The 11139-nt window shown below is 40.2% G+C and overlaps 1 protein-coding gene across 1 annotated transcript; it reads left to right on the top strand.

Moving 5' to 3' along the window:
• Positions 1–4798: 4798 nt before the first annotated feature.
• pou4f4 (POU class 4 homeobox 4) lies at positions 4799–9135 on the top strand. The gene is made up of 2 exons (XM_020598512.1): positions 4799–5140; positions 6451–9135. The coding sequence occupies exons 1-2, from the start codon at positions 5021–5023 to the stop codon at positions 7378–7380; spliced, it is 1050 nt and encodes a 349-aa protein (XP_020454168.1). The 5' UTR covers positions 4799–5020; the 3' UTR covers positions 7381–9135.
• The last annotated feature ends 2004 nt before the right edge of the window (positions 9136–11139 follow it).

Here is an 11139-nt window from a genome sequence, read left to right as displayed (position 1 = left end):
ATTTGATTTGTGTCTTTAATTTGTACTGGCAGACAATGAAATATTTACAAGGAACCCTACAGGCAATTAGATTAAAAGTGTGTGGTTACACACCACCTACCCATTGGTGGGCTCCTTTGGTCAGAAGTGAAGGCTGATTTGGTGAATGGTTGCAAAGTTTACAACGTCCGATTTTACTCACTATCAATAATTCAGAGCTGACAGAAGCAGAGAGGGGGAGGAAAGGAGGATGGGAGCGAAGAGGAAAGAAAGGAAGGAGAGGAGAAGGTGACAGTGGGAGGAAAGAATGACAAGAGGAGGTACGTGTTGAGACTGGTGGATGTGGATGACAGCAAAATACTGCACTTAAGTGTCCATTTGACAAATGTGGCAGAAATACACAGTGCGTTGGCCATGTGCTGCTTGTCACTGAAAGCTTTGCCGGACGTTTGAGCCCTGAGAGTAGCTCATCCTCTTAGTGCTGGAAGAAGTATTCAGATCTTCCTCATAAGTATCACAGTGTATAAATAGCCTACTTTGTTAAACTTAAAGGTCCAGTAAAACTTTATTTAAGTAAAAGTACAAGCGCATAACTATCAGAATATACTGTACTTAACATTCCCAAGTGCTCATTATTACTTATTGTTATACAATGGCCTGTTATAGTATATTGTATTTAGTTAGACTATTAGAGTATTATTTATTTTATTAAAAGGTAACACACAACACACACTAGATTTGTTTTTTCGTTTTTAGCTGTACACATAATTGCATGCTGTCATTTTTCCCAAAAACTTTATATTGTGTGTAAAAACAGTATTTTCAGTCCATATTGGTAACTGTTAGTTTGAATTTGGAAGTTCACTTCTGTCAAATCCTCTGGCCCCCTCCCTAAATGTTATGACAGAGACAGCACTCCAAGGTCTATTTCATCACACTGAAGAAGTGTAGGTGCCCTGTAATGTGTATACATAATTAATGTTGCTGCTGGTAAAGGTGAGGCTAATCTTAACTACTGTGTGTACTGCCAAAGTGGCTTTACACACAATAATACATTATAATTTATTAATTGATTATTTACAAATCTTTAACTGCAAAGTAACTAGTAACAAAAGCTATCATATAAATGCAGTGTGGTTAAAAGCACATTATTTCTGTTTTGATCTATAAAATAACAAATAAATACAGTTAAAGTATCTCAAAATTGTAGTACAGTACTTGAATAAAAGTAATTAGCTACTTTCCACTCAAGGAAAATGAGTTCCCACACTATGTAAATGGTTTCAGTGTAAGTAATGCCAGTTACACACACTCACATGAATACAGTTGTCTTTTTTTTTATTGAAACAAAGTAACACATTGACAAAACAGGACTGAACATCAAGACAAGACAACAGATACATGACATTACAAAAAGATATAGAGTGTTTTACAAGATTGTAGTGTGTGAGGGTGTGAAGTGTGGGTATTTCCAACCTATGCCGTCTATGAAACACAAAAAAAGGAAGAAGGAGGAAAGTATTTCCAACTTATGCCGTCTATGAAACACAAGAAAGGAAGAAGGAGGACAAAATACAGTTGTGTCTTGTTATACTTGTGACAACACCTACATTCCCTAACCTAACCTAATTAACCTTAGTCCTGTAAAACCCTGTCTTAACCCTCAAAAAGCCCTGTGAAGTCATGAGAAGTGGCTAAAAAAGGAAAAAGCATCTGTGACTTTAAATGACGGTTCATGTTTTTGAGCAGGTGGTTCAGCCATAAAGATCGCGCAACTGGGGAGTGTTTAGTGACCAAAGTAACATATTTAAATATACGTGAAAATCAGAAGTGTGTATGATTAAACACAGCGGTGAGATGGTCTGGTGCCTCGTTGATGTTGTTGGGTTGAGTGTTTTCCTGACATGGTTTGGATTCACGTGCACCCTCAGAGGGAAGGTCATTTCTGATGGGAGTGAGTGATTTCTTCCAGAACAACAGGGTTTAGACAAGGCTTTACTAAATGGTTTGATGTATGAAGATGATGTTGACTGACATGTTAGACCTGCTTTCCCCACCATAATCAAAAACATTTAATGAGGAAATACCTTCTGGAAAAATTGCATTTGTTTCTGTAGTATAATTCTAATACATTGCTGATCTACTGTATAACCACGAGTGCTGAAGATGTTCTGGATGCTCATGGGGCAACAACACCTTTAGAGCCCAACCACCTTTAATGCGACTGACTGTAGATGTCTCCACTGTTAATAGTTCAGTGTAAGCGTTTATCTAAAAGAAATACAAACCGCACATGCTGTATCAATATAGCAAGTTTCAAGCAATGTTAATAAACTGTTAGTCTGGTCACTTTCTCTTGCAAAAGTCCACTTCCCTTCCCCCTGACTGCTTCTTTCTCTCTAATCTCCTTTGCCTGTACTCTTTGTCCATCCTTTCATCCTCTGTCTCTCCTCCATCCCACCCCAGCTGGACTCCCTGTATTTAGTCTGTTCACTGTTGCTTTCTCAGAGAAGCATCCTGCCTGCCAGCATCCCAGTGGAGGCAGGTGATGTATATTTGATGAGCGGGTCCTGGGGACTCTCTGGAGGGCCATGGCTACAGCAGGACAATGGGCCTCACTCAGGTTTCCTGCTGGCCGTCACTGACACTGCTGTTATTTTTGTAGGCAAAGCCAGTGAGTCAGGGCTGGAGTTTCAGACAGGACAGCACACCAAGAGGCAGAGTTACAGCAGAGGCAAGGCCCAATACAGTGAAGCATATTTACAGGTTTTACTGCCAAGAAGATCATGAAGCAGTAGAATAAACAGCTGGGTTTAATCCCTTTTTTGTTTTTCCAATATATTAACACTTAGCTGTTTCCATATCTCTTCCCTTTTATCTCTCATCGCGATATATCTCCCCATTACCTCAGTGTTATATTGTCACCTTTACTCTTTGTTCTATTGTTTTATTGTCCTCCTTCACTGTTTTCAGTCTCATTTTTACCATATCTACTCATATTGTCACTTACAATAAATAAACATTTTTTCACTGACTTAAAGACAATTAAACCATTTTAGTAACTCAAACTTTTTTTCCTTTTTAATTAATAGTTTTGAATCAGATCATTTGATCCAACACATGACAAATATCACTTTACAAGGCTTGGAATGCGTAAAATGACATTCAGTCCTAACAACACCCCTTAACACAGAGTGCCCTTATAGTCCTTTAATTTTCAGAATTCATAATAATATCTTGAAGTTATCTACCTTGTCATTCTGTATCAATAGTAAACAGGGAAACAAAACTGTGACCCTTCTCTGCACAACATAGATGTTTTCTATGCAGATCAGTGAATTGATTGCATAATATTTTAGAAGAACTTTGTGTATCTTATTTTTACTTGTAATTGATATTTTACATTGTTCAGCCCTCATTCATTATTATATTATTCTTAATGCCCATGTAGCAACATAATCACATAAAGAGAGGGACTGTTTATCATGGAGGCCTCTAGCCTAGCTCAACAACCCCTCTGTCTGCTCTTTGACCCCTCTTTTTGGGGGAACCCCTTTTGGATGATTATCACAATAATTATTCCATCTTGCTACCTACTTGTCTGCCTGCTGGAAATTTTTTTTCTGACTGACAAGCTGATGCCCTGCTGACCTTACAGCTCATTTGTATTATATGTAAACATTTCATTGTCTACTGCTTGTTCTCTTTAGGTCCTGTTCAGGCCTATTTCTTCTTTACTTGTGAGAATTCAGTGTGTATGTGTGTGTGTCAAGGTCTTTTTTTTGTTTTTGTTTGGATGCCAATGAGTGTCCTCACAGCTATAGTAAGACACTACTGTGTGTGTGTGTGTGTGTGTGTGTGTGTGATAAGGGGCACCCTTACTGCAGCCACAAACTAAATGAAGCATGAGTAAATAATGTATTAATTGCAAAGAAAGTGAATGGGGTTCAGGCTCAGGAATTCCAATGTATATGCTATCAATTAATAATTGTAGCTGAATATCTTATGTGTGTATGTGTGTGTGCATGTGCATGAGCACACCCTGTAGAGACCAAAACCTATTTAGGCACATTGTCGGGATCGAATGCTAGTCCCCTCTACGTAAACCACTGAAGTTTAGGGTGACAGCTTATTGTCAAGGTGAGGTTTAGGTTTAGGGTTATGATAAAAGTTAGGTGTTAGGCAAATAGTGGTCATGGTGAGGACATTTTCTCATGTTCTCAGCCTTTCTCATAAACTTTCAAAGGGCTTCAAAGGGCTTTCAAACAGCCCTTTGAAAGTTTATGAGAAAGGCTGAGAAAATGAGAAAATGTCCTCACCATGACATTTTGGCCAGTCCACGCTTTCTCATAAACTTTCAAACTTGGATTAAAGGTCCAGATGTGTGAGGCAGGTTCATGCAAACGCATGTAGTTGATGCACTGTTTGATTTATTTATTTATTTATTTATTTATTTTTTGAATAAAGAATAAACCTGTTGTTTTTTATTAGATAAAGAATAAATCAAATCAAATCAAAATCAAATAAATCACAGTTACTGAATGTTTAATCTCGATATATGGAAATATGTTTCTTCTTGCAAGAGTTGATTTTGAGGTATTTCTGTGAATATTTTACAGTGTAGACAGCACCCTTCCTACTTTCCATCCAGCAGGCACATTTAGGGGCGTGGCTAAGGTGACCTCCACGTGATTGGTTGAGGCCTCCAGATGGAGGGAGGTAGAATCTACCAATGAGGAGCAGCCTGCGCGACAGTGGTCCAATATAGGCTGCTGGAGGCTAGGAGCATCTTTATTATAGAAGTCATTCACAAGCGAAAAGGAGTCAGGAGAACTGCAGGACCACAGGAGTTACCTCTCCTCTTTTTTCTGACTTTTAAGCGAACCTGCACTGCATCTACGAAGCCGATCATAAACGACTTTTCATCCAGTCTGTCTGCATCAAGCAGGGTTTTCCTCTCTGAGGCGTTTCTTTATAGAAAACCACCAAAACGGAGCCGACCGAGGAAGACGGACAACGACCCTCTCTCACTTCTGCAATCATGATGTCGATGAACAGCAAGCAGCCTTTCAGTATGCACCCCATCCTCCATGAACCCAAATATACTCCTCTGCACTCCAGCTCGGAGGCCATCCGCAGGGCCTGCCTGCCCACACCGTCGGTAAGTCCGAAATTCACTTTGCTACTGAAATCCTGCAGCCCCTGACATTTTCCAACAAAACTTCCAAAACCCTGAAAGTCTGAAAATTGACTGCAAAAGGAAATTAAATAGGACTTTTAACTTTTAGCTCATTTTATTACTATTATTATTATTAGTAGTAGTATTTGTCAATCTGATAAGTAAATTGTTAGATGTGGGCTTTACACTATTAGAGACACGCTCATTGCATGATTTTCAGATTAGTTTAAAGGATTTATAATAGGATAAGTTTATAGGACAACACATAACTGATTTTATCTAACCACAGAAGCCACAATTTCGAATAGAACATCGAGCAAACAGTTTAAGTCATTCCAGTTGTAGATAAAACAAGATGGGTCAGACGCCACTAGCAGTACAACGAGGGCAACACAGAAGACCAGATGATCTGGTTAGATGCTCGGTGCGTAAAGACGCACATACGTGGCTCTGAGGAGCCAAATTCTGAGCGCTGCTGCTGAAAAAGTGAGATAAAAGGCAAAGGAAGAGGAGAGGGCGGCGCGGAATCTCTACGCGCATGTTATCTCATATTGTCCCATTCATATTCAGACTCGCACTCGTCTCATTTCATTGTCAGTAGAAATTATTCAGGAGATCGTAAATATTAATTTTAAATGAACATCCATCCACGCTGACACACTTTCTAGGCGCTGGACAGATCGAGTAATGTCCAAGCTGCATTCGATTGCACTGTTTTACAAGTTTTAGCCAAAGATGAAGTTTATTTCAATTTTTGCATAGAGACAAATATTAACTGCGACCTGAGCATTTCAGCAGTAGATCTCAATTTGCATATTGGAACTATTGTGTATAGTTAAGATGTAACCTGCAAACACTTTCTCAGCTGCTTAAAATTCTAGTAACTGGCTGGCAGAGTAACTTCAACTAGAACCTTTTTAAAGTGTTGTAAAATAATGCTGTGTAATAATAAAACTTCTTTTGATATGTAACATGTGAAATATTTAAAACGTTTTGCGGTGAGTGGTTTGTTCGTTTGATTCTTGACCAGAAGTTTGTTTTTTGACTTTAATTTTTGCTACAGTTTCACCTGAAATTACAACATGAGTGTTCACTTTTTTCATCAATTCGAATGTGAATACCTCTGCAAGGAAATTGAAATAATCTATAGAAGCGATGTGGTTCGTGCGTAACATGAAGTCTGTGCACAATGAAGGCATAGTGCAAAAGATAAATTGGTAATTGTACTAATTCGATGAATTATGATGTCGTCAGATTCTCTCATCTAACCAGCCTGACTGTTTCTCTCGCAGCTTCAGGGCAACATCTTCGCCGGCTTTGATGAAACTCTGCTGCAGAGAGCTGAGGCTCTGGCCGCTGTGGACATCGTGGCCCAGAAGAGTCACCCCTTCAAGCCAGATGCGACCTACCACACCATGACCACCATGACCAGCATGACCTGTACCCCGACCTCCTCCTCCGCGCACCTGCACCACCCATCAGTGCTCACTTCCCACCATCACCCTGCGCATCACCAGCCTGCGCAGGGGCTGGAGGGCGACCTGCTGGACCACCTCACACCGGGCATTTCCTTGGGAGGCATGCCAGGCTCAGACGTCTGCTCCTCAGCCTCGCACAACGCCCACGCCGCCGTACACATGTCAGCCATCAATCACATGCAGCACCACCACCATCCTCAGTCCATGAACATGCATCCACACGGGCTGAGCTCTCACGGTTCCCTCGGGACCGCCGGTGGAGACGCAGAACCGGATCCCCGGGAGCTGGAGTCGTTCGCTGAAAGGTTCAAACAAAGGAGAATCAAACTCGGGGTGACTCAGGCAGACGTGGGCGCGGCCCTGGCCAACCTTAAGATCCCCGGGGTCGGATGTCTGAGCCAAAGTACCATCTGCAGGTTCGAGTCTCTGACGCTGTCACACAACAACATGGTGGCCCTGAAGCCGATCCTGGAGGCCTGGCTGGAGGAGGCGGAGCGGGCGCAGAGGGAGAAGATGTCCAAACCGGAGATCTTCAACGGGGGCGACAAAAAGAGGAAACGCACGTCTATCGCGGCCCCAGAGAAGCGCTCCCTGGAGGCTTATTTCGCCGTGCAGCCGAGGCCCTCCTCGGAGAAGATCGCCGCAATCGCCGAGAAACTGGACCTGAAAAAGAATGTGGTCCGAGTTTGGTTTTGCAATCAAAGGCAAAAGCAGAAACGAATGAAGTTTTCTGCGACGCACTGAGACCAGCAAGGAGAACCTGTGGGCCTCTGCCCCGTTTACAGAGACAAATCAGAGACACGCTGCTGCTGCTGCTGCTGGTGGTGGTGCACACTGTCAGAAGAACAAGGTACACCGTGGTGCCTTTTGTTACTGGGCTGGGCTTGTCTGACACACAGCCAGCGGCACTTAAAATATCAATTACAATTACAAGTCATTTAATATCTTAATGTAGAGGTTTTTTCTTTAAAGAAAAGTTTGAGAAAGTTGTGATTTTTGCTTTTTAGATTTTCTGAAATGAAGCTGCATCAAAATGCACAATGCTGCACCACCTCATTGGCTGAATTCGTTATTTATTGAAGAGTAATCATATTTTCTAACAAAATAAGGGACTAAATGTCTTTTTGAGATTCTTTACAGTGTTGTACACCTTGTATAGGAGCAGCAGCACACCAGCTGTGGGAAGGATTTCACAGAAAGTATACACAGGCAGCAACGTTTTGCTTTTGAAGCAGATACAAAGAAAAACGTGTCTCTGGAGTGTTTCAGCTGTAGTGTAAGGACAATAGGTTTGGATATCGGGCACCCAGTGACTAATCATCCACTTTGTATAAACAGGAAGTCTTTTTTGTTGTTGTTTTTGGAAGTTCAGTTTCACGAAATGACAAAAAAAAATAACTGGAATCAACAGTGTACCTTTTTCATTCTGACAGTGGAGGCGGAACACCGGGGACTGCATGAAAAAGACTGAGACACTGTCCAAAAACTTAAGACTCTCAAATCTTTATCCTTCCCCACAGAGTAGGCCGATGCTCTCAGAAATAGGGAAGAGTCTGATTAACATTTCGGGGAACAACGCTCCGTCCCACTTATTCACATGGCAATTATTGTACAAAGAATTAAGAATAATAACGACGAGAATCGAGGAATAACTGTTATTATCCTCCTTAGTCGGAATAGCTTTTTATATTTATCATTGTACATATTTGTGAATATGTTGCACCCCCGTGTGTGGAAAAGCTCACTGAAACTGAATTCTCGCTGTCTTTTCTCCCAGGTGTTTGTTTCTGTAGGGAATTGAATAGTTTTTAGGGACAGATCAAACCAAACGAGTACAAATCATCCTGTGGCTAATTTATGAGGCACAATAACTCCTGTAATCCGTTGCATGGTTTACTCGTCATAGGGAAATGGGTGGTTTCTGTGCGTTTATGGCTCCAAAAGTACGAAAACAACCCCCCCCACCCCTGAAGTGAATGCATTGCAATAAGAAGAAACACACACACGCACGAATACACACATTCACACGGTGTAGTTGTGTGTCTACCTCATTACGCAAGTGTTGACACGTTCATGGTGATTTAAAAACACACCGTAAATAAAAAATAAGGCGAGTATAGGCTCAGTTTTGTTTTTGTTTATGTGTTTCTCCCCCCGTTTTGTTTAATGGTGAATTAGGCCTAGAAAACTCACTGATGTGTGAAGTGTATGTTCAAGTTCACTGCAATGAAGCTTTGACAATCAAATTATTCTTATTATTATTATTAATGACACCTTTTTGGAGCGCACTTTGTAGATGATGAAGGGAAATAGTCGGCCTTATACATTTTTTTGGAGAAACGTTACGTTTTGTTGTATTTCTTTCCTTTCTATTGCCCTTATTTATTTAAACATAATTTATTTTGGAAAAGAAAAAAACATTTCATTTGTGAAAGTGTGCTTTACACGTGTCTGTGTAAGTGACAGAAGCTGAAATAAATCGTGCACGTTTTACTTCCTTCTCTGACAGCTTTTTTTTTAATGAAACTGAAGTAAACAGTTTTACTTTAGTAAACAGATTTCCATGCTAAAAGAATAATAAAAAATGTCCAAATGAATGAATACTTCAGCTTTTATTACCACTACACCACAGATCAAGCCTGTGTTTGCTGACAGAGGTGTTAATTGTCTTATTTTCAAAGATAGATTTAATGTAATATGAGCTCTGAGCAGCAGTCTGTCTGCGTCTCTGTCTCTTCTGTGTGCTTGCGCGTAAAGAGGAGAGCAGCTGCTGCTCTGAAACAGGAGAAGCCTGGAAGTGAAGGACGTGTGTCTGAAAGCTGCTTCCCAGCGGTGATGAATAGGATTTGATACTTGAGTGACTCTAATATTGATCAACTTTGCTGGTATGAGGACTAAACTGCTCTATCACATCAGGCAGGTCTCATGGCTCTAATATAGACTCTGCCAGGCAGAAAATACCCTGGAACCTCAGAGGGCGGAGCCAAACCAGATCGCTGCGTTTCAAAGGTTCGAAAGCCTGAAAAGCAAAAAGGAAAATTTGACCCTTGACCATTATTCAAACAACTTTAGAAAAAAATAAAGGTAATAAAAAGGTTCAATTGAGCTGACCAGGATATCTGTAAACTCTAATGACCACTATTAGGTAGACTGTACAGTTTCATAAGTGATAGCCTACTAATTTGTAACTGTTTAAAACCAAGGGGAAAGATTTAAAGACAAGAAGGAAGACACTGTCTGCATTTTACCAAATACAGAAATACCAGATGTGGTTAGAGGGACCAATCTTATTTTTCCCAGAAGAACAAAACATATTCAAGACTGTAGCCAATAATTTATAAATACCAAGGTCCCAGCCTCCCCTCACACCTTCCAAAAATGTTGATAATAAACCAGAATTGTATATAATCAGTCTATTCAGTTAACAATTCATTTTTACTTTGGGTAAACGAGACTTCCCAACACAAAGGTCTAAACTGTATTTCACACCCATCTCCACACTTCAAGAATAAAATTCTTGAAAGGGAAATGTTGATATTTTCATTTTTACGTATTCATGACCTAAAAGTGGTCAAATGTATACACGCAGAGTTTAAAGTTACATGACCCATCTTATAAAACACTAACATACTATAAAACACTAGTAAATTGAGAATGTAATCTCTCCCAGGGTTGGTAAAACTATGTATGGTGATAGCTACACACACACACACACACACTTAAATCCAGCTGGACATTTAGATGTTGGACCCTTAAATATTGCACTGGTGCAGTCAGATGCTCCATCAGATGCTAAATGTGCAAAATGCAAAGCTCATCTTGAATACAATTAAGAAATCAGTAGAGCAACAACAAACACCATATTTAATTGGAAAATGGGCTTTTTGACTGAACACTATACACTCCTTAACTCCTCTGAAGCTTCACCCTGATAGTGCAAGACGTAAAAGACCCCAGCAGATTAAAAAAAGATGTGTTGATAGAATGTTTTTCATGATACTCAGTGGAAAGTGCTCTATCATTTCAATATTTTGTATAAAATAAAAGCATATAGCACAGCTCTTCAGCAGGGGTAAGACCCAACATCTACATCAACTCTATTATTATGTAAACACAAAATGTATAATGTAATCACAATGTGGTCGCATATTTATCAGTAAACAGACAATTAGAATTATGAGTGCAAGTATAAATTTCTGCTTTATAAAGTCAACTTGTATATTTAAACCAGACAGCAGGTGGTTTTGGGTGGTTATTAATGAATAATAAATATCAGCTGCAATGATACTATTGATTTTTACATGTGTTTGTTAAGAAGTTGCTCTTCTTTGTCGTACAACAGCAGCTCAGGCCCTGATCCCCTCCCAGCAACTGAATACAGGCCTTTTAATGCAACGGGTCCCAACGTGGGCCTGGAGGCTATTGGGGGACGCTGACAGAGGACCCATTTATTCACCAGAGGGAAAACACTTTCTTTTATAACTTTGTAGTAGAAGTTTGTAC

Source organism: Monopterus albus, unplaced genomic scaffold (genome assembly GCF_001952655.1).
Source record: "Monopterus albus unplaced genomic scaffold, M_albus_1.0 scaffold38.1, whole genome shotgun sequence".
In the NCBI taxonomy this organism is placed as follows: Eukaryota; Metazoa; Chordata; class Actinopteri; order Synbranchiformes; family Synbranchidae; genus Monopterus; species Monopterus albus.
The sequence above is the reverse complement of the archived record's forward strand: the minus strand, read 5'-3'. Positions and strand labels throughout refer to the sequence as shown.

Bases quoted from the DNA above. Each gene is read 5' to 3' on its own strand.
- pou4f4 (XM_020598512.1), top strand. From the start codon at position 5,021: ATGATGTCGATGAACAGCAAGCAGCCTTTCAGTATGCACCCCATCCTC. The intron at 5,141-6,450 runs GTAAGTCCGAAA...TTTCTCTCGCAG, and splicing joins CCTGCCTGCCCACACCGTCG to CTTCAGGGCAACATCTTCGC.